The sequence below is a fragment of the Parasteatoda tepidariorum genome, chromosome 11, assembly GCF_982258835.1.
Source record: "Parasteatoda tepidariorum strain Cologne lab strain chromosome 11, Ptep-v5.0, whole genome shotgun sequence".
NCBI classification, from domain to species: domain Eukaryota; kingdom Metazoa; phylum Arthropoda; class Arachnida; order Araneae; family Theridiidae; genus Parasteatoda; species Parasteatoda tepidariorum.
In genome coordinates, this window is record NC_141765.1 from 70,769,961 (window position 1) to 70,795,600 (window position 25,640).

At 29.0% G+C, this 25,640-nt stretch overlaps 1 protein-coding gene across 4 annotated transcripts in view; it reads right to left on the reverse strand.

Moving 5' to 3' along the window:
* LOC107443981 (BTB/POZ domain-containing protein 10) overlaps window positions 1–25,640 on the reverse strand; it is a 95,151-nt gene that overhangs the window by 56,531 nt on the left and 12,980 nt on the right. Inside the window, exon 1 of one of the 4 annotated variants that reach the window (XM_043040053.3) lies at window positions 23,643–23,791. The exons of 2 other annotated variants lie outside the window; for them this stretch is intronic. In XM_043040053.3, the coding sequence (XP_042895987.1) occupies window positions 23,643–23,656 (14 nt within the window). In that variant the 5' untranslated portion in view covers window positions 23,657–23,791. Of the gene's footprint in view, window positions 1–210; window positions 1,138–23,642; window positions 23,792–25,640 lie in introns of those variants that run through there. One more of the 4 variants, XM_043040054.3, reaches the window with a different exon arrangement.

Below are 25,640 nucleotides of genomic sequence, written 5' to 3' on the forward strand. Positions count from 1 at the left end.
TTTTACAAACTTAAGATCCAACAGTTAGGCCTTCAAAAATATTAACTACCATCTTACCCTTTTTTTCTTTATTAAATCTTTTATTACTTTATTCTCATCATCAACTTTCTATTATAACCAATAATTTAAAAAAAATAATAATTTAACAAGTAATTAATTTAAGGCGGCATATTGATCATTCAGAAAAGTAAAATGAGAAGTAAAACTTACTTGAACATGGGTTTTAAAGATCACTTGGCTTCACAAAAGATAATGAAGAAGTGGTGAAAAAACAATAAAACCAATAATAAAACCAGCAATTGCAAATAACATCACAGATTTTATAGTATTCAGAGAATTTTTACTACAAATCTCTGATCGAGTACGATATTGAAACCTTCTTGGGTGTAAACGACAATCTTCTATTGTACATTCATAAATAACAGGAGGGGGTGGAATATTAATTATATTATTTTCTTCGATAAAACTGTGCTCTTGAATTGCAGCAATTGGACGCTGTGGACGGTCCATTCAGAGACTTAAACCTCTGAACCAATGGAACTATCTAAATTAAGCTCTGCCTGGATATGCGGAAAAGAAAGCATGACCAGGTTTAACATTGTATTTAAACAATGAAAATATGTCATCTTGATATTAAACCTTTAAATTGATAAAGAAAGCTCCAGAAATATCTAATAATTATGGACGTTTATGAATTTCGTCTCAATTAAAAAGCAATCGCCAAGTTCACAAAAATATTTTTAATATTTATGCAGATAAATACTTCTACATACAATCGTTAAAATCTCCTAACTAGGAATTAATAAATAAAAAAACAAATAGTGCAGTTAATTTCAGAACTGTAAACAATCAAAAAATTACACTAAGCATTCTGACTAAACTATTTATAAAGCACTACAAACAAAAAGATGGGGTGTTAAGTGTTATCAGACCATGATACGAAATTAGATAGCCAAAAGAAAGATGAAGTAGCACTTGAAGTGCAAAACTAAATAAATAAATAAAAAAAGGAATAAGGGTCAAAAGTGAATCAAGCCGATGATTCGACGAAATCACACAAGACAAGGAAAACAAGAGATGAATGGTGGGTGAAGATCCAGGAAAATGCTATGCTCGGGAAAGGATTGCTCCGGAATGAATCTCCGGAGCTGGGAAGGAGACTTAAAACGGATAGAATAGCGATAGCAGCGCTTTACAGTTGGCGGCATAAAACAACACATTACGTAACGTACATTAGAATGAAAGAGGAAGCTGTAAACGTCAACTAAGAAACCATGTGCTATATATACTTAGCAGTACAGCTTGTAATGACGGAATTAATATACATACTTATTTTCTAGAATTTAACGTTTAAAACTATAGAGTTTGAAAAAAAAGTTTGAATTTAAATAAATAAAATCTTTTTTTAAATATGTAGTGCTTTTTTCCAAATTTGAACCAATTTTAGTTGCCATGAAAAATAATAAAATTATATTTGTTTCCAGTGAAGAAAAAAAAAAAAAAAAGACTAGTGGGCTTACAAAATATCCGATATCAAAATTCTCGCAAATTTTATAATTTTTTATAGCAAACATGTCTGGTATAAAACCGTGTATTCATACGAGTTCGTTGTAAGTTTTAAAAATGTAGAATAATTTGAAATTTAGAAATCACCCAAATTAGGACTAAAATTAACTTCAACATTTGTTTACAGTTTTAATACGAAAAAAATTATTCTGATTTAAAAGCAAATAATTTCAAAATAACAAATTATTATTAGTTTTTTTTTTTTGATAGCTAATAGGTACTGAATTCAAAAACCTCATTAGGTACAATTATCAAAAATAAAAATGAGTGAATGAATTTTATCACAAAATCTTTTTGCAAAATTAAATTGCAATATTTATGGCTGTTGAAAACAAATTTAAATTAAAATTAAAAAAAAATGAGTGCTAATTATCAATTAGACAACATAATCAGGTGTAAAAGTTTTTCTCCATCGAAAAGTTCCTTTTTAATATACTTTTCTTCAAAATACTTTTTAATACGCTTTTTTTTTATAATTTTGCACAGCTGAGTCGGCAGAAAGAGTAATTATATTTTAATTCTTTATTGACTTCTAACAAATTCTCTACTAAATAAAATCTGGATAATGTTTTTATAATTTTGCATTTTTTGCAAAATATTCACTCAATTTTAGGACTTATGAGATTAAGATAATTTCCAACAATTTCGATAATGATTCCAACAAAAAGCTTCTTCAATAAAAACAGCTTACATTAATACATTAAATTAGTGGGAGTAAAAATGTATAAATCTTCCCAAATGCTTTGTTTTCTTGAAAAAATTCCATTCATAAAGTAACGATTAAAAAAAAAAATATTTTTCCAGCACAATTTTTTTAGGGTAATTTTCACTAGCCATAGAAATGTCAATTTTTAAGAGGTTTGTATTATGATCTAGTGACTAGTGTGATTGTGTACGCTAATGTAGAAATGGTCAACATATGTTAAAAATAAGGATCAAAATGTTGAGAACTTACTTAAAAAGAATTGAAAAAAAAAAAAACTATTTCTAGAAATTTTTTTTTTACCCTGAAGTTTTGCCACCCCTTTCAAACTGATGTTTCTACAATTTTGTCAACTCTTTTCTTTATCTTTTCATTTTTTTTTATAACCGTCGTTGAACAGCCGACCCAATTTTTTGGTTTATGACTACTTATGTTCAACAACGCAGCCTTGTAATTTTGAACCCAATCCAAAAGACAAGGGAACTCCTAGATCCGTATACCACTAAGGATATTTCACAGCAGCACTGTGGTCGGTGCAAGCCGGATGCGGATTCGTATCGACAAGCCATTGGTGGGATCGAACCCGGTTCACCTCATTGGAAGGTAAACGCTATATCCCCTGAGCCATCCATTCATAAGCCCTGAGCCATTTCATAAGTTAATTGTATTTACCGAAATTGTATCTATTCTTTTTTACTTTTAAAATTGTTTTTGTACGCCATGCCCTGTAGTGTTGAGTGGAGCACAAAAAATTTCGTATTTCTCAATAATTAAAAAAAATTTTTTTTTTTATTTAATAATTGAATAATTAATAAATCTTAGATTTCTCTACACGAGGCTAATAAATGAGCTGAATTTAAAATTTAAAAAAAATAATAATAAATAAATGCTTTATAACATTCTTAGAAATAATAAATATTTTGCATTGCGAATAATTAAAAAAAAAATTTAAATGTGTGTGCAATAAATACATATCAAATCTTATGTATAAAACAAATAAATAAATATTTAAATATTTTATATATATATATATATATAGAATAGCACACCTTTCAGAAAACTATCTCACAGTACAAAATAGAATAATTTTTTTAAAAAATAACTTCACGCAATTCATTAAAAATCATTCAATTGTTCTTTAATCATTTATTCGTCACTGAATTGAATATAAGTTAGTCGTTACATTTATTGAAAAAGGAAAAGAACAAAAATATTAGGGAAAATGAATGAAAATAAACTGTTTTAAAACAGATTAAGAGTGATTATAAATATTACAGAATAAAGGAAATTAAAAAATTAGGAAGTATGTTATGTCTGTAATAGCGTGATAAGTTTTAAAATCATTTTAATAGGTAGCAGACCAAGTGCGAAAGACCTAAGGACCGGTCCCGCTTTAGAGCGGCCCTAAAGGTGTTAACTAACAAAAATCCTTTTAATAGGTAGCAGACCAAGTGAGAAAGACCTAAGGGCCGGTCCCGCGTTACGGCGGAAACTCGATTCGACCACGAAAGGACGGTCCCGCTTTAGAGCGGCCCTAAAGGTGTTAACTAACAAAATTAGTTAAATACTGTGAATCTGTATGTAATCGCGATGGTCAGAGAATAGAGCGTTCGCCTTCCAATGAGGTGAACCGGGTTCGAATCCCTGCGATGGCTGGTCGATACGAATCCGCATCCGGCTTGCACCGACCACAGAGCTGACGTGAAAAATCCTCAGTGGTCGACAGATCATGGGCTAGAGTCCCCTTGCCTTCAGGCTAACCGTGGGACGTTCTCGTGGTCTTCCTCTCCATGAAACGCAAATGCGGGTTAGTTCCATGAAAAAAGTCCTCCACGAAGGCAAAATTTCTCCCAATACTTGATCCAGGTTTTCCCTTATGTTCTGGATTGGGTTCAAAATTACAAGGCTACGTTGAACAGCCGACCCTTTCGCGCTTAGACAGCCAAATTAAAAATAAATTTAACACTTCTTATAACTTAAAAGTTAAAATGAATCTTAAACCCTCGTTTTAACCCAGAATCGAATGAATCCTTTTAGCCCTCAACGTATGCAGAATTAAAGTAGCATACAAAGCACGCTTAGGAAAACAAACTACGTCTTTTTTTACTAGCCAACAAATTACAAATACAAGAAAAATATAAATAAATAAATGACATTTTGGAAAAAACAAGAAGGGATGTCAACTTTTGAAATGGAAGCAAAAATTGCTTTTAAAAAATTAATTTTAGCTATAAGTCATGATGTTTAAGTTGATAGTAATTGTAATGAATTTCTTCAGCTAAAATATAACGCTTATTAAAAACAATATATAACAGAGACAACAATTTAAACGCGGAAATGTTCTATATTTATCTCCTTACTATCGCTGCAAGAGAAATCAGCAAAAACATAACCTAGACCGTATTAAAGTATTTTGTTATCATAATCATCAGCAGAAATATTAATAAACGGTTTATAAACTAGATTTTTTTTTCTATGAATAATTCTAGACTATTTAGAAGCTTTCATTCCAAGTTACAAATGAAAATCTGGTCTGATTTTTGTATCATTCAACGATTTGGACACGGCCAAAGGAGCTCAACCAGAAAGAAATCAAGGTCGTTTCTATGTGTCTTCGAACGAATTGTTGCTACGGGATCTGACACTTTATTTCGTTAACTTTTTTTCTTGCTTTCACACGACCTCTCAAAAGTGAACTCTTCATGTATCTACTATAAGGCAATTTACGAACGCTGAGGAAGTGAAGGAATTCAAAGCCAATAAGTTCCAACACATTTAAGTACACGAGAATGTTTAATAATAATAATAATAATAATAATAATATATATATATATATATATATACAGGGCCCGTGCTAAGGATTTTAAATCATTAGCCAAATATCAAAAGTATTCGCCAATTTTCTAAAGTCTTCGCGAAATGCAAATCTTACAATTTTTCCCCCCATAGAAAGCTATTTGTTTCAGGCTTATATTATTTGAACCCAATTCTAATTGGTTATGTGGCGCATCTACCGAAAATGGCTGTAATCGAATAAAAAATACTGGTTCGTTTAGGAAAATTCATTTTCACGTAATTTTGAGGATCGAGTTAAATATATATTTTACTTTCCAGTGGAAAAAATCATTCGCCAAAACAAAATTTTATTCGCCAAATTCCCGACGATTTTATCACACTTGGCGAGGTGACGAAGGCTCAGCGCGAGCCCTGTATGTGTGTGCGTGTCGTGTGTGTGTATATATATATACACACACGAACAAACACTGACTATATTTGAGAGAAATTATATAAAAGTAGAACATAAACACTACACTCTAACACTACACTACGCGCACTACAATCTAATTAATGAAATAAGGTAAAAAAAAAAATTTAATATCTGTAACATTCACGTGGTTGAACCGAATCCCCAACTGAGGCTTGATTGAAATAAAATGATTAACTCAACTGGCCCTTTTTTGATGAAAGAAGAGCAGATTCTCACTACGTTCATTATAATTCATAAATGATTAGATCAGACAATGATATAATGACCGAAGCGATAAAAAATTTATAAAGTTTGCTAGGATATTTCTGTAAAGCAGGCATGTCAAATACGTGATACAAATATAGTCCTACTACAAGCTATCTGTGACCGGCCAAGATTGATTTAAAAAGATGTTTTTAACGTATTTTCTTTTCTTTCGTGATTGGTTATTGTTTGTGTTCGACAAAATTAACCAAAATCTATGCATACCTTAAATTGCAAATTTTTCAATATGCAGTTCAGGCACAAATAAATTATAAGTAAGTGTACTGAATTGAATTGAATGTAAGGTTTAGTGGCACTAGCACAAAGTCTTAAAGATGACATGCTGTGCCAAACAATACGGTAAAATTATAAGTGCAAGAATATGAAGTGCATTACTTTAAATAAAATAATATTTTTAATATCTCGAATCCTCAAAAATCATTAGAAGTAGAGTATCAACAGAAGTATAAAAACAGAATCTTCAACTTAATTTGCGTTTGTCAGTATTAATTATTATTACACAGTTATTGCGTCACACTATTAACCTTGTTCAATCGATATCTCAGAAAACTATTCATCAGATTAGCATTTTTTTCTCTTCTATATTATTTTTCTTCTTCTTGATATCATAAACAACCAAATTTTCATCATTCTAACGCAAGAAATTTTTGATAACTTTATTTTTAAATTTTGTGTGAACTTCAAAATATTTTTTTAACTTTCGAACAAATAATATATATATATATATATATATATATATATATATATATATATATATATATATATATATATATATATATATATATATATATATATATATATATATATATATACACAGAGAGAGAGAGAGAGAGATGAAAGAAGAAATTCTTCGCTGGAATGTAGAGGATTCGATTATCTATAATCTTATAATAATAAAATGGAAATAGAATGCAGTAGTGATTGGACATGTTCGAAAAATAAAATATTTTGAAAAACGAGATTCAAGCTTGAAGATTTGGATGAGCAGCATAATTAGTTGGTGTAACATCTTCATAAGTGTGAATTTCACAGAATCTTCGTAAACTATTATTTTACACATTATAACCTTTTAGAAAATGAAAAATTAAGTCTTCTTTTGAAAGAAATTCAAAACGGTGAACAGTAAAAAAAAAAAAAAAAAAAAAAGATACCAACCTGAATAACCTTTGTTCTAATGGTTGGATTTTCACGTACTAAGTCCAATCTTAAGGGTTTCTGGAGGTGACCTCAAATATGCTAATTATTAATTAACTTACGAAATCAGACGCAAAAACGTACTTTCTCGGAATAAAAATATGTTTATTATCACATATTTGGATTCTTGACCTTTAAAATATAGTAGCCACAATCTGAAAAATGTGACCCAAATAGTTTAGTCCAGAGAGCGGATAAAAGTTTGGGTCCCCTTAATGTTAAATTTTATTTTTTGCGTTTTTCGACACATCTTTAAAACCAATTGAGCAATTTAAAAAAAAAAAATTGCACTCACTCATGAAACCCATTTACCAAAAGATAATTTCATGCAAACAGTAATTTTTAATAATTATTTATTATTTTTTTATTACTTAATTGTGGATGAAAAAATTTTGAATCATGAGGCATACATTTTTTTTAACTCTTCGTATTTTACTATTGCAAAATCTAAAGTTTCATCTGTTTTTATTTAGTAGAAGTCGAGAAAAATTAAAATTAATTATTTTTAAAAAAAATAATTACGTGATAATGTAAAAATATTTACATTAGGAGATTAATATTTAAATGTGGTTAATTTACGAGGAACTTAACTTACGCACGCGTAGCGTAAAATCGCATTCATATTTTTTACGCTAATGGCCGAATGTATATCGTTTTTTTTTTCTTTCTTGAATTATGAAATACGATGTTTCTTGTTAAGTCATGTGAAAATTTATTCGTAATTTAGCAAAGAGACTTGAATAAAAGATAATATATACAACGAATGTTGAGTTTTATAAAAGCATGTCAGTGATAAAATTTCAATAATATATATACGTACGCATTGATTTGAAATAATATATTTATCAATTTCTTCAATTATCAATCAATTAAATGAAGATAAAAGTTTTATAAAATGTATCGCTATATCGAATATAATCGCATTAACAACGATGATTATGTAAAATCGTGTTTTGATATTCCATGTCACTACAAAGGGAAAGAAAAGCCGCATACGGAAAAACATTTTTAAAAATCTTAAAATTTCTGAACATGTTACAGATCGTCTTAATCTCAAATTTTTTTAATTTCCTGGCCGTGAGTGCTTCACACTACTATTTGACCATTTAAATACATTTTTTCATTTTTCAAAATTTTCTTTACGCTACCACGTAGATTATTTTATCAATTATATACCAATCTATTTTAATAATACGAATCTAATCAACAATATACTAAGCTTTAGAAATTCTTGACTATTTACAAAAGCACCAAGCATTATTTCAAATGCTGACCATAATGCTTCAAGCCGTTGGTATGATGCAATTAGGTTGGTATTAACGATATTGTAGAGCTCATAACCCTCAGACTCACAATAGGCTGTTGCGGGGATGCATTGCTTTTGTGAGATAATAATAAAGCACAAAATGAAAAACAGAAATATTTAACTTATGACTAACTGTAGTGGAAAGTTTCCTGCTTCAGCTGTCACTTAAATTAAAATAAATAATGCCAAAAAATATCAAATTTCAATTATATAATTTTGCGTCTTTACTTAGTAAAAAACTAGTTACGCCACCATCTTTATATCCAAAAAACGGAAAAATAAAAAAAATTATGGCCTATAACTATCTCACAATGAATTTCTTTTTACATAAAAATCGTGTCCGATAGCAGTATAGTTAGCAAAATAACGAAAGCTAAATTTTTATCATCACAAATTTTTTTTGTAGATAAAATCAAAGGTATTATAACTTAAACTGGCACAATAAATAAACAAATTTTGTAATTTTTGTATTAAAGACGATTTCAGTACGGACCTAGAAATCCGTTGATTATGCTGATAGACACTAATATCATTTATATTAATGGAAGAAAAAAAATTCGAAATAGATTCATCATGAAGGGTTTGTTTCATTGAATACATAAAACAAATTCACAATAATTGGAGAACAAAATTCTAACATAAATTTTTTATATTTCAATCCATTATCAATATATTTGCCAGCAAACTCTCAAGAGGTAAGCTTCCTCTTTTTCAGAAAAGACGCAAAATGGTAATTTGGCGGAGCGTCGTTGTTCTGCTGTGTTTAGTTGATGCGGTGCATTAGGAATTTTTTATTTATTTTTAAAAAAATATTAATAAAGGAAGACAGACTAATAGACAACGTGTGATTGGTGGAGCCACTCAAAAATTTCGTTTTGAAAAGCTTACGTAGCTTTCAATGTAAACATTTGTTTCAATCTTCGTAGCCAAGAATGGAGGCTTAACCGATACTATTAACATATTGAGTTTATCTATTCTTCTGTAAGGAAAAAAAATCACAGTCCACAGACAGGTGGGGAAAGAGGCCAATTTTGATGTTGAACAATGCACATATTTACATTTCGGCTATAAAAATCAGTTAACAACTTTCACTTTATCGTACCGTTTAGATATAATTGTACCAGCTTACTATAAACGGGTATAAAATAATCGCAATCAATGCTGTCAGTGTTATCGACAACTTTAATACGGAAGGCAATATTTTTTTCTTTTTTCAATTAAAAAGGGCCACTAATAATCAAAATGCCATTACAAATCAAAACAATATGCAAAATTTGCTAAAGCTAAATTATAACAGTTCACATTATTGACTTATTCAAAGTAGAAATAACAGGAAAAAAAAATACGAAATTGGAAAATTAATTTAATTAAAGAAAGTCTAGTTTAAAATTCATTGATCAAAAATTATTTTTATTTTTCAGAACTGTAATAAAAGAAAACAAATCACACCTAATTTATTAAAACCAACAAAACCTAACAATACTGGAATGCTAATACAAATTTTTAACACAAAATCTGTGATAATTATTAGGATTCGTTAAATTTGGCCTTTAATATAATTATCAGTGTTGTATACAACTAATTTTTAAAAAAAATTAATTTCTCACACACGAATTCAAACTGTAAATACGGCTTTTTTCATATCGATATCCACTTCATTGAAAATTCTTTATTCTTATTACAGTTATTTAGAACGTTTCCCCAAAAGAGCATCCTAAAACTCATACAAGCTTTAAATTTGGCAGAATCTGTGCATTAAAGGAAACAAATGATAAGAAACTGATAGTTCAGGGTTATTAAAAATGAAGTGATGCAATATTTTGAGTATAGTTTTGTTTCTAGTCATGCAATCGATGATCAGAACTGGCTGCCCAGATATTAGGGTTTTTGGAAATCCAAGGTTTATTCCTATTATTGCCCGTGGTTCTTTGAAGGATGAAATGAAGTGCCATATTAGCGAATAAATGAAAAATAGTCAATATAAACCTCGATAAAAATGTATCTAGCATGGCTTAATATTTTATGACAGAATTCTTATGATCTGAGAAAAAATTTTTATAACATTCAGCACCGTTCCTAGAAATAATAATTGAGAACTGATCTTATTATCCGTGATCTAAGTTATCCTTTAAGATTAAATGACGAAAGTGGAAATTTCCAATTACTAACGCTACAATATATGTTCTTCATTAATTTCATATTAAGAATTCATGTCAAAAAGATAACGGCAATAGAAGATATTTTAAGACCACTTTTCTTCCTTTACCTTTATTTTAACATTAAAAAGGGCTTCAGCTTTTAGCTTCAATATTTATTTTTATGTCAATTCAACTTATTTACAGTTTTTAACAAAATAATTCAAGAAACAAAATCAATTTTTAGTTCTTCTAAGAATGTAACATATATATCATTAAAATAAACTTAAATGATTTCAATACAATTTCGAAGTTTTTAATTTATCTTAAATTTGCGTTTTCTGACTAGTTACAAAAAAGTGGATTTTTTTTAAAATCGAAACATATATGTTAGTATGGAGTGGTAAATAAGCACATGTACTTGATAACTAAATATTTAATATAACAAAAGTAAATTAGTTAGGACAAAAACAACAATTATAGAATATAGCGAACATAGAAGAACGTCTCTTCTCTTCAAAAATCAACATCGTACATTACATCATGTTACATATACATCGTAATACTCTCGTTACAAGATTGTCTCTCGTCTTTTCGTTTATTACAATATTGTCTGGTGATCAGTTATCGCCATCTAGCGGCGTTTATGGTTATGTTCAATTCCATGGCCTTAACATACATACATATATATATATATATAAATATATATATATATATATATATATATATATATAATATATTATATATTATATATATATATATATATATATATATATATATATATATATATATATATATATATATATATATATATATATATATAAATATATATATAAAGGCAGATGGGTTATACATATATAACCCAACTGCGTCAAATTGTTAGTAAAAGTCTCAGACTTTCTTTTAAATAGAAAAAAAAATATTTACAGAACACCTACAAAATTTACAATTACAATATTAAAAAATCTGTGCAATTCAATTTAAATAATTTATTAAATGATTGCAAAAAATCATGCTTAATCCGATTTGCACAAAAAAAAAAATCGATTTATTATGCATGGCTGCTGAGATTACAGAATAATGTGACCAGCAAATTATTTTGTTCCTTCGTCCCAACACGTGTCGCTTAACACACATTGTAAAAAATGTAGGTAGTTAAAATTTAGTATCTTTCAAAATTTAGTGTCTTTGATTTTTTGCCATTGAGGTGAAAAAAACTTCATAGTAAAATTTTAAAAAGGTTGTCAGAGAGTATTAACTTTAAAATAATTTTCGTGTTTTTTAATTTTTGAATAAAAATAAACTTACGCAATCTTATGACTGGAAAAAAAAATTCAGTTCATCAGAAATTGAGAACAATTGGAAAAAAAAATTTATAGTTCGCATTTAAATGGAAATATTGTTTTATCAGATATAAACAAACAGGGTGTTAATATATAGGAGTTATATTCATACAGATATAAAAAATACAGGGTATTCCACCAACCTTAATGTATGTTTTAAAAATGTTTGCCAAAAATGAAGTAAAGAAAGTATACACATAAGGTGTCACAAATTGATATTTAAGCGAAGAAAACATCAAAACCAGTTTTATTGCAGAATGACAGTGTTTCTATTAATTGCCTTTTAACTCCTTTTACCGCGGGCAATCAAACAGGTTCTGACGTTTTAATCCAGTCTTTATCAACGAAGATTTATCAGATTTTAACAGGGCTTTTAATTCTTCTTTGCTTAAACAATAATTTGCGAGCACTGAGTATATTTTTCTGACGTTATTATTAAAAATGATTAAAAAAACATATATTACAGGCGGTGATAACACAACACTCTGAACATAAATTTTGTAAGCCAGAAATGTAATTTAGTTGATTAATGAGTTTTGTATGCAAATTACAGGTAGATAATATGCCACGTCAGTGTATAGACATGTTTTCTTTAATAACTGAAAAATATTATAAAATAAAGCAATCTTTTACACAAAGAAAATAAATAGTACTAATACATCTTAAAACTACTTAACAGAAAAAAATAAATTAATGATTCTGGTATGATTTACTTTCTTTTCAAGAATTCTAAGCAAAATGCATATTGTTTTTTTAATCGAAAAGAAAATATAATATAGAAAAACATATAGGATATAACAAAAATATCGTTTAAATAAATGGTACAAAATTTCAGCATTAAACTCTATAATCTAATACGCTGTGCAAAGTCAAGTGATATTTTAAACAGTCAAAAATAGTTTGCTTAGTTTCATTTTTACAAAACTATTGAATTAGCAATTGATTAGTTACTAACATTAGTGACATCGAAAATAACTCAGTTTTTATTTCTGTTTTGCTAAATTTTAAAAGATTTAGCTGTAATTAAGCTTATATTAAACCAGAAATAAAAATAGTAATTTAAATTGTTCGAACAAGAGTTTAATTATGTAGTTTTAAAAATAACTTTGTAGTACATGATTTTAAAAATATCTTCGGATAAAAAACGTAATTACGACAATGCATTAAAAAAATTATTTTAGAAAATTACTAAAAACTCTCAAATTCAGTATTTCTTAGGATATAATTGACGAATAAGGAAAACAATCGATACAGGGTGCTCACCTTACTGTGTTGTAACTTGATCCCATGAACAGTCTTAAATATTAGTAAAAATTAAGAGAAAAAAAAAGAATAAGGGTAAACCAACCAGTGAAGGAACATTTCATATACACAGTCCAGTCACATTAATGTGACCACCTGTCAAAATCCAGAATAACCACCTTTGGCAGAGCGAACCGCTACGAGACGTGCAGGAAGAGAGTCAGTTAGGTTTCTGAAAGTGTTCACTGGGATGTTGAGCCATGCCGACTCCAGTGCCGTGGCCAGCTGCGCTAGATTACGCGGTTGAGGATCCATGGTGCGAACAACCCGATTGAGGTGGTTCCACAGATTTTCGATTGGGTTTAAATCCGGTGAGTTTGCTGGCCAGGGGAGTACGGTAAATTCATTCTGGTGTTCTTCGAACCACGCACATGCACTGCGAGCTGTATGACACCTCGCATTGTCCTGGTGGTAGATGCCATCATCCTGAGGAAAGATCATTTGCATGTAGGGGTGGACGTGGTCCGCAAGGACAGATACGTACTTGTACTGATCCATAGTGCCTTCCACAATGATGAATGCACCCAATGAATGCCAGGAAAACATTCCCCAAACCATAACGCTCCCTCTTCCAGCCTGCAGCCTTCCGGCAATTGTTGCAGGGTGTTTGCTTTCAGACGTTTCACGCCGTATACGCCAACGTCCATCTGTCCCATGGAGCTAAAATGTGATTAATCGGAAAAAGCCACCTGTTATGACTCTGTGGACGTCCCGTTGCGGTACTGGCGTGCAAATTCCAGCCTTTGTCACCGATGAACAGCAGTCAGCATAGATGCATTAACCAGGCGTCTGCTGCGGAGGCCCATGGGCAGCAACGTTTGCTGAACAGTTGTTGAGGATACACTCTTGGTAGCCCCTTGGTTCATTTGGGCGGTCAGTTGCTCAACAGTTGCACGTCCATTCGTCTGAACTCATCTCCGTAGCCTTCATTCGCCTCTGCCATCTTTGGCCTGTTGTGCACCACATGTGCCACGCCGCTTGTTTTGTATAGTGCCATTTTACCACGCACGGTATACTTTTACCACGACGGCACGCGAACAGTTCACAAAATCAGTCGCTTCCGAAATGCTTCCACCCTTGGTCCGAAAGCCAATAATCATGCCCTTTTGGACGTCGGATAAATCGCTACGTTTCTGCAGTGCGCCAACGACTGAAATGCTTTTCGATGCCCTAGGACAACCAATATATACACTACACTGTAATGTGCTGCCACATGCACTCTGTGATTGATTATTTCACGTTGACGTCGAAAGTAGGTGGTGGTCACATTAATGTGACTGGACTGTGTATATTGATTAATAATAAGAATTTGAAAGTTTTTCTTTAGATTGATTGGTAACAATAGCTTACTGCCAAACAATAGGAAGTCATCTAGCAATGTTTTGGATTACCTGGTCAAATAGACTTCTCTGGAAAAATTTTTGAATTTGTTATTATCTCTGCAACACCTTGTTTCTTTGAAAAAATTATAAGGTGAATGTTTGTATTTATATATTTGAAGTGGAATTAATTGCATGTAATAGTTTTATTTTTCTCACTGTGAAAAAGAGAATTCAAAATATAGTTATTGAAGTTACGTTTTATTTTTTTTAAAATCATCATAGCATAATAAAGTACTGAGATAAGGGGGTGTTTATTCACTGGATCACCAAACGATGAAAAACCAGTGAAGGAACAAGTGTTCCTTTACTGTTTTTTTTTTCCTTCAAGTTAATGAAAATAAAAGATAAAGTTTAATTTTCTTGTACCTTTAGTGATGTTCCGCATCAAAAGTATGTTAAAAATACGAAAAACAACTTCTAACCAGTGAGGGAACAGGCATGTTCCTTTACTGGGCATAGATTTCCCAGTGAATGAACAGTATGTGTTAATATGTTGACACTTTAATTTTCAATTCATGATTACAAAAAAATGTTTACATTTTCCAAGTATTTATATGTTATAATTTCAAGAATAGGCTTGTCTTTAAATATTTGTATGGCTTATAAATTCATAAAGAGCATTAAAAAATAACCAAAATTAAGCGTTCCTTTACTGGGTGTTCATTCACTGGTAAGAGCTGTTCCTTCACTTAGTCTTCTTACTACTTGTTATTTGAACCTCCAAAGCTTTAAAACAATATTATGTAAGTTCTCTACAATTTTTTTTACATAATTTGCAATTAGTAACAAATATGTTGACACTGTCATTTAATTAAAATTACGAATTTTGGAATTAATATGATTTTTTTTAAAAGGCAAGCGAAGCTTAAGTGTTCCTTCACTGGTTAGTTTACCCTACATGACAAAGATTATTCCGCATGATTAAATTTTATATATAAAAAAAAAAATTCAATAAAATAGTGACGTTTAAATTAAAAATCAGTGATATGCTCAAAATGTGAGGAAAAAAACTGCAAAATTATTGCCCTCAACTAAACAAACATTCCTTCAAAACTCAAAAGTTAATCTAATCATTAATGACTCAATGGTAGAACTATGAATACGTGAACTGTTAATTATACAGCAGATTAAATCAAGCATTTAATGACGAAGTGTTAAGACCTACATTTCTTTCAATTCAAGCACATATTCATAAAAACGTTCGTAAAAACGTCGAACTAATGTGACGTTATATACATTGAAAAAACAATAAAAGCAATAATTTCGAATAATTAGTGAAAAAATTAAAACAAAAATTATTACTAAACATCAATTAAAATGATTTATTCACCTTAATTTATGTAAAATATCGTGTATTACTTTAACATATACGCTAATAAAAACGATTGTATAATATAAGCACGATTAAAGAAACCTAAAACTTTAATGGAAATTGAATTTGAGACAAAATAACAAGCTAGTCAACAGTATGTAGCATACAAAACAGAAGCAAAAATTCTGATTTAAGGAAATATTCCTACAGACTAAATTAAAATCACAGGTCACAATTCCAGTTAACTATAATTACAACTACTTTAAATGTAGTTAATTATAACTGCTTTTTTTAAAATGCAGTAACTACAAACTACTTTCGAAATATAGTCACTACATCATTTCTTATAAGAGACGAACTTTGCTGGCGAACTTAATTTACATCCATGTTGAATAGCGCTTTGAATAAAAAATTGGCTTATTTAAATATAATGAATTATTAAGATACAATTATTTATGTTTACGTGAGCCATTTTGTTTTTCGAAACCATTTTTTACGAATTTGTTCTTTAAACTTCAACTTCTTACGCTTTTCTCGACAGCGAATATTTTATTTAAGAAATGCAAGGAAATAAAATATTTGCGATTTGTTTAATGCTTTCTTATTTCATCTAGGGAAGTAAAATACCTAAAAAAATACAGAGAAAATTTTACTTTGCATTGAAATAACATCATAATTCAATAAGTGTCGAGTGTGGAAAAAAAAAAGATATCACCCTGAATAACTTTCGTTCGAATGATCAGATTTTCACGTACTAAGTGTCTATCTTAATGGCTTCTAGGGGTGACTTCAAACATGCTAATTAATTCGTACTAACTATTAATTAAGTTACGAAATCAGACACAAAAACGCATTTTCTTCGAAAAAACTTTTTTTTTTTACATATTTTGATTCCTGACCCTCAAAAATGGGGGTGTTGACAAAATTTCGAAAAGATTGGGTCATAAATTGCAGTATAATTAATTGATAATAAAAACTTCAGGAAGGAAAATGAAGAGGGAAATAAAAGTCGCCATGTTACGAGCGTTCAAATAATAGCACGCATTTTCAAGAATTCATCAGGCGTGAATGACTTGTAACGTTAACTATTGGACGCTCAAAATATGTCTACTTTTATTATCATCTATTATTTTTTAAGTCAATGAAGTTTTTATCTTTTCGATTCAGTTTCTTGAAATTATTTATTTAGTAACACAGTATATTAAATTACTTCACGTGGTATTAAAATAAGTTTTACTTAAAATAAAGGCATAGGTTCGTAGATTGAAAAAATCATAATTAGTCACTACTTTCTAAAAGAAATCAATGCAGTACAACTTTTTTTACTGCTAGACTTAATAGCACTTTTTAAGGACATAAAATAATTCCATTTACAATTGAAATTTCAAAAATCGAATGTGAAAATGGAATGTCCCCTAGCACCAGGAATCGAAATGAAATAGTTACAAGGACAGCTATTTCAAACAAGTTAGCGTTTCCGTCCAGCTCAAAGTTGTTTGAAAATGCATTTTTTATTTATCAATTCCTAAGTTTATTTTACATATAATTTAGATTATACTTTAGGCTTATTTCGATCGAGTTTATTTTTACACCTTTATTTGCTTAAAATTATTAAATAATTTGATTAAAATAAATTATTCAAGCTCTATTATTTAATGCATTTATAGTAAACGAGGCTTTCACTTCCATTGCATATCCTTAACCTTGATACCGCTATCATTAAATAAATGGAATAAGCTTAGATAAATAATAGTTACATTTTTTCTCGTTATAGGTTTCAAGGAATAATATGTTTCGTCCAAATAGATTTCAATTTTGGAAATAACGAAATTATTGAGAAGGTTCCTTGGAGCAATATCATTCTTATTCCCTTACAACGAAAGATAGGAAAAATTGGTTTTCATAGTTTTTGTAAAAAGTATGAAGCCATCTCTCCACGTACTTCTTTTAAAATTCTTTTTATCAAAATAAGTTTGAAAATTGCGTATTTTTTATTACATTTTCCAAATCAAATGATGATTCTAAATTTGACACTGCTTCGGAATCTTTTTGCAAATTTCAATTTTTAGTTCTTGCAGTATAACAAAATAAGGTATTTTCCTAATAATAAACTATGCTATAATAATATTTTGTGAATCGTGCTAAAGTTATAAAATAATTTTAACAGAAGTCAATTTTTTCAACATCTTTCTTTAAAAAGAGAAACTCTCATAAAATTAATCTTATAATATATAATTTTAAAAGTCAAAATAAAATTGTAGTTCGAATTTGTTCATCTAAAAATAAAGCAAACAGCTGTGGTTTTTTGAGTTGCACTAATATGTATTTACTTTTCACAAACCAAACAAATAAGAAACAATAAAGTAAATAAATAAATTATTTGTTTGATCAATCTTAGAGAAAAGGGTGCACTTATTTACTACAATCAGTCAGACATTTTGCACTGAGAAATTTTAACATAGAAAATGTTATTAAAACCTTGCCAGCTAACTGGCTATAGTTCTGAGAATCGAAAAAAAACTTAGCAATTACTTACAAGTGTTAATTTAAATAAAAACTTTACCAATAAAAATTAAACAAAATAGTTTAGTATATTACAGGGAAAAAAAATCTACGTGGTAGTATAAAGAAAGAGTAAAAATATATAAGGAAATAATTAGTTGAATAGTTCTGTAAATCACACGCGGTCATTTAATTAAAATTTTAATTCAACAATTAAGATGTTAATTTGGACATTTAAGAAGCTTTAACATTTTGGCTGCGTATTCGAAAGATTTTTATGCTCGGTATTTTTATACTTCTTGTAGTAACTTATAAAAAATCAACACTATTTTAGATAAACTATGTTAAAGTCACAAGAAAAAAAAAAGAAAAAAAAACAATCAATAATTTATCTTAATTTTTCGAAGAAATAGTATGCTTAGTATATAGTTAGCTGTTTTGTATCGAATAATTTTAATTAGCAGAATGATTTTAATTTCTTAACAAGATTTTATTCTCAACTTTTAGCAAGCAATAATTCTAAGTTTTCTTTTAATAAAACCTTTACAATAATTTAAAAAGGAAATTTACTTTAATGGAAAAACTAAATTAAAATACTAAAAAAAAAGATTAGTATATTAATAAAAAAATAATATATGCGGTAGCGAAAAGAATAATATTTTTAAAAATTTCACAATTTAATTAAATAGTTAGCAAAATAAATTTGTGAAACACGCGCGGACAGGTAATTGAAAAAAGATGCTTAAAAATGTTTACTACGTATTCGTATTAATAATTATAAAATATATATTGAAGAAATTGATAAATACATTATTCCAAATCTATGCATATTATTGAAATTGTACCAATTATCAAAAAACTAAATAAATAAAAAAAAAAATATAATCACGTTAAATATAAACACAATCTGATGTATAATCACATTCTATCAGTAACATGCTCTTATAAAACTCGACATTCGTTGAATAAAATGTTTTATTCAAGTTACTTCACTAAATTACGAATGCATTTTTAGACGACTAAAAAAGAAACATCGTATTTTGTAGTTTAAAAAAAGAAAGAAAAAAAAAGATTAGCAATTGGTTATTAGCGAAACAAATATGATAGAAATTTTACGCTACGCGGGCGTAAGTCAAGTTCCTCTCGTAAGTTAACCACATTTAAATATCAACCGCCCCATTTAAATATTTCTTCATTGTCGAAACACACAAATTATTTTTTTTAAATAATTTTAATTTTTCTCGGCTTCTACTAAATAAAAACAGTTGAAACATTCGATTTTCCAACAGAAAAATAAGTAGATTAATATCGTATAAAAAAATTCATACCTCATAATGCAAAATTTTTTAATCTTCAATTAAACTAAATACAGTACACTCTCCGCGGATTATCCGTGCTCATTCCGGAGTCACACAAAAAATATAAAAAGAAACATTTTCAAGATTAAAAAAATTTGATTCATGAAATTATAACACTACCAAATATTTGGAAGCAATATTCGTTATTGGATTGAAGTATATGGAATATCAGCAGCATGGTCAAAGGTAAAATCGTCTACGTTGTCACGATCTTGGAGAAAGATCATACCGCTTGATGAACAATCTCTTCAGATGTTCAAGAAAAATATGATAACAGTATTCTCGAACAAGCAAAAGAAATCTAAGGTTTCGAAATTCTTGATGAAGAAAATTTAGAAGATTGGTTTCAAAGTTATGCATGTGAGCCTGGCTTCCAGTATTTGACTGATGAAGACATCGTTATGTTGTTAAATCAAATAGTGATGATAGTAACTGATGCAGAAGATGTAGTAAATGAATGAAATACAATTTCTCATTCTGCTGCTCTGTGGAAACTTTATTAGATTATATGGGAGGATTTGATTACGGTGTCATTACTGCGGCTCGTAAAATATGTGTATCGATATATGGCGAAGACGCATCACACATTTTTTAATAAGGAAAATTCCTAGTTTGATGTTATGCATGCAAATGTCAGTAATTTTTATATTTTTTGTACTGATATTGAATTTTTCTTTAATAAAAAAAGTTTTCGGATTATCCGTGTTCTTCGATTGTCCGTGCGATCTGTCCCGGTGATTAATTCGGATAATCGGGAGTGCACTGTAGTAAAAAACAATAAATGATTGTTAAAAATTAATTTTGCATGAAATTATCCTTTGGTAAATGAGTTTTATGAGTGGGTGAAATTTTCTTTTCTGAATTGCTTAATTAGTTTTAAAATTATGACTAAAAACGCAAAAAAGTGAAATTAACATTAAGGGGTCCGAACTTTGGATCGCTCTCCTGATCAAACTACGGGGACCATATTTCAGAGATTGCGGCTACCCCCTATATTTTGGAGGTAAAGAATCCAAATACATAAAAAAAAATTTTAAAAAAAAAATACATGTTTGTTTAGAGAAAGTAGGTTTTTTTGTCCGATTTCGTAACTTAATAAATAGTTAGCACTAAATAATTAGCATATTTTAGGTCACCCCCAGGAACCTTTATGATTGACACTTAGCACGTAAAAATCCGATTATTAGCTCATTAGTTATTCAGGGTGATATCTTTTTTTTTCCCCACTGTACATTCGCATTTACAGGTGTGATCAAAGTGATTAGTTAATAATCACTATGACTATTTTAAATATTAGTAATACTACTTAATTCTAATTAACGCTCGGCGATAAGGACATTCCCATTGCGTTCTTTGACGGACACGGAAAGATTTGTACCAATCAGATTCGAAAAATAAGTTGAGTTTGAAACTTGTTTCTAACGTTAACTTTATTAAACTAGTTGAAAATAATTAAACAATTATTGAGCATAATATCTAACGCAATTAAGATCTATAATATAAAAAACAATAACAGTAAAATAACTAAAATTAAATAGATCTAACGATAATACAGATTTATATTACATTCATAACAAATTGCAAAAAGCACATTTCAGTTTTATAAAATATAACAATAATTATAGTTAAATAATAATTAAAGTTGAATAATAATAATTATAGTTATATATATTTGCCTCATATTCCTATATTTATAAATAAAAAATGCAGGAAACAAATTTTAGTTTCATGAAAGAAAAAAAAATTAAAATTAATGATATCTTATTATTAAATAAAATTATGCTTTATTCATAAAAAATCCGCGTAGATGGCTTCAAAAATAATTTTGTAATTTATATCACTCTTAATGCTGTCATATTAATAATTAAATTAATTTCTATAATAATTTATAACTAATATTATAAATATTTGTTTATATTTATATCTAATGGGAAGTAAATTAGAAATTCTTCCGGACAGTAAAAATTGTAATTAATTACAATTATGTAGGTTACGAAAACACGTTAATTAAAGTTGTTTTTTAAGTGAATTTAAAATGTTTAAATCATCATTCTGGGTGCTTAATTTTTACTGTTATTTGAAAGCGATGTAGCTAGGGAAGTTTTGTGTTTCGACTTCTTACCCTAAACATCTAAATCAAATAATAATAAAATAAAAAAATTTGACGGCAAAGCAGCAAGAGGAAATTTTATATTTGTGCTTCCTACCTTGACCATCAAAATAAATTAAATGCCTCTTCCCTAGGGATAAATAGGCGCTTACAACAAATTTTTAGAAGAAATGATACTTTTTATTCAATGCAATTTACATGCTCAGGTGAATTTCTTTTAATATATTTTCAATCCGGAAGGAGCATTTTCGTCATCAATAGTAAGTAAAGGCGGAAAATGCAGTTACTGATTAGTCATTATTTTCTTTTATTTAATTTCATTCCGGTTTTTCCAACCTAGTCACTCAAAATACTAATACTTCCATGATGATAAAAATAGTTTCGCGCTTTTTCACAACTTCCTAAGCACATAACAATTTGTAATATTTTAGTTAGTCACTGCTAAATATAAAGGAATATTTAGAACGCACCATGAGTAAATAGACATTCGTTTTAAAAGTTTCGCACTCCACTCAATTATAAATGACTTGATTTTTTTTTCAGAAAACAATAGAATGATTATTTAGCTAAGACAGCCTTTTTATAGTAAATATATTGATAAATTCTAGATTTAATATAGAATTGGAAGATAAATTGCCAAGTATTTAAACAATGAATAAATCTCTAATCTTTAATGAAATATTCGAATGAAAAGAAATTAAAATTAAATTATGCTAATATGCATATTTTTTCCATATACTTTAAGAAAAATATGCATAGTAGCATAAATTTACGACCATCAACAAACATCTATAACTTTAATAACAAATAAAAGAAGTGCCAAAATATACTTTTTTCCAACGCTGAAAACAGTGATAAAGGATAAAACTTGATAGTTGCGAAAAAGTACAAATTATAATTTTTCATTCTGCCAAAAATAATAATATTTATCAAATTTGTATTAACTTGGATTTTTATTCTGTAGAGTAAATTTATATTAATTCTTAGATGTTCAAAATTAACAAATTCTGAAATCTCAAATTAGTATTTTAATCAAAATTTATATTTCAATTTTTTTAAAAAATAGAAATGGAGATGTGCTTGGTTACGCTAAGCATAGCCGAGTCTTTTGGAGTGTCAAGGAGAGGTGAATGGATACTGAGCATAGGGACAGGGGGAGGGGGAGAAATTTAGATTAGATGACCCTTTAAAGAGGAATGCAAAAATATTATCTCTGGGGGCGGGCAAATAAAACCTTATTAAAACAAATGAAAAAAAAGAAGCGTTAAATATTTATAAAAATTTAAATATATATTTTAAATTCATTTCTATGTAAAAGCACGCAAAAATTATTCTTCTAAATTATTCAAAAATTATTATAATAAAAATTATTATAATAAAAATTATTATTATAAAAATTATTATACAAATTATTCTTGAATTTTTTCAACGCAAAAAATATTTAATTTTTAAAGACCTAAAATTTATTAAATTTGTTTGAAAATCATATTCTTCTTAAAATAATTCGAATAAATCTAATAATTAATTTCCTAATAAAAATAACATCAGCACTCTAGTAACAAATTTAAAGTTTTAGTGAACTTAGTCGTCATATGGATGCCCCTTTGACGGGATACCTAGGATAGTAATCCCCGGCGCCCCGTCTCTGTAATATACAAATTGCAGTAAACAAATCGCAATTAACATACTAATGCATGGAGAGTTAAAAATTTTTTTTTAAATAGAATTAAAGTTGATTTAATTCCTAACACTAAAATCTAAATAATAATCAAACTATCAATGAATATAGGTAAAAAATAATTTAAAAAAAAAATCCGATAAAAAAAAAAAAAAAAAAAACTAAATACATCAGAAAATTTTAAAACAGTGAAACAAAACAACCCAACACAATATTTACCTTTTGGATGTCATATGTTTTTTCTCCGTTATATCCCACTTTCAGAATCCTTTTTTCCAAATACACAAAACTTTATAACAAAGAACAATAATTTTTAGATCCCACCGTTATTGATTTCTCACGCACGGACACATTTCTAGATAAGCGATGATTTGCAGTCAAATGTGTTTGTAAGAATTAAATTTAATTTTTTTAAATAGAATTAAAGTTGATTTAATTCCTAACACTAAAATTTAAATAATAATCAAACTGTCAATGAATATAGGTAAAAAATAATTTAAAAAAAAAAAAAAATCCGATAAAAAAAAAAAAAAACTATATACATCAGAAAATTTTAAAACAGTGAAACAAAACAACCCAACACAATATTTACCTTTTGGATGTCATATGTTTTTTCTCCGTTATATCCCACTTTCAGAATCCTTTTTTCCAAATACACAAAACTTTATAACAAAGAACAATAATTTTTAGATCCCACCGTTATTGATTTCTCGCGCACGGACACATTTCTAGACAAGCGATGATTTGCAGTCAAATGTGTTTGTAAGAATTACACAAATTATAAGCAATCAAGAGCGGGTTCACAAGGCGCAAGATAACCACCAACAATTCCAGAACAAAACACTATCAATCACATTTCGCTCACCATTCCCAGCGTTCTCAACCCAAAACACAGCGGAAATTCCCTCCTTGATCAATCACGCAGGTAGAGCGACGACCATGAATGACTCATAGATTAAAGACAAATAAACACGCTTTGTTTTAGTAGGGTACACTTTGTATAAAACGGCGTTTCAAGAGAGTGAGAGGAAATTATAATATTCTTCATAAACTAGCGATAGCAATTGAAACCGATTCCAAAGTAACTCTTTAGGATCTTAATGTTTTCTTTAAAACGTCTTTCGAAGAATGTCAGTATATATAACCAGGAGCAGAATAGTTGACATGCCGAGGGTCTGTTATTAGAAGAAGAAAAAAGTTGAACTGAAGCAGACCACAAATGCGTCACTCCCATAAGCTAAAAAGCAAGAAAATAAATGAAAGGATATTCTTCATTACTAGATAGCGTATTTCCTTCTTCATTGTAAGTTTTTCCAGGATGAAATTCATTAGCCACTATGATCGACTTTTTATTGTAACAAGTATAAATGTTACTGTTAGGGCAAAGCAAGCCTAACTTGAAGGAGTAACTACTGTAAAAATTTGATATAACGAGTACGGCATATAAAAAAGAAGTCCGTTCTAGCGACAAATTTCCGAAACACCGTCAAAACCCTAATATTAAAGGTACAAAAACTATGTTTCTAACGAGTTAAAAATTACCAGCCTTATGCTATTACATTTTTTTAAAGAAAATATATTTTTCTGTTATTTAAGTAAGCTACATTATACAGCAAAGGAATGACTGAAGACATTTTTATTTATTTGTAGTACAAATACAGAATTTTTTTTTCTATTTTATAACCGTCGTTGAACAGCCAACCCAATTTTTTTTGGGTTTACGACTACTATTGTTCAATTCTGCAGCCTTGTAATTTTGAGCCTAATACAGAAGACAAGGGAACTCCTGGATCAAGTATAGGGAGAAATTTGCCTTCGTGGAGGATATTTTAATGGAACTAACCCGCATTTGCGTTACATGAAGAGGAAAAACAAGAAAACCTCCCACGGTTAGCCTGACGGCAAGGAGACACGATACGATATTATAGTAAAGTCTACATGACGGCAAGGAGACTAACCAATGATCTGTCTACCATTGAGGATTCGTATCAATCAGCCATCGCTGGGATTCGAACCCGGTTCACCTCATTATCGCCTGAGCCATCGCTGCATGACTCCTTATTTTTTTTTAATAAAGCAATGTAAATGCGTGCCCACTGAATAAGTTATCTTTTTCGTAGCAAAAGATAAGTTCTTCGCAATTATCTATCAAGCCCCCTTTATTTCCTTTCATGAAAACATATCAAAATCAACATTCACTGGTTTCAATGACAACAA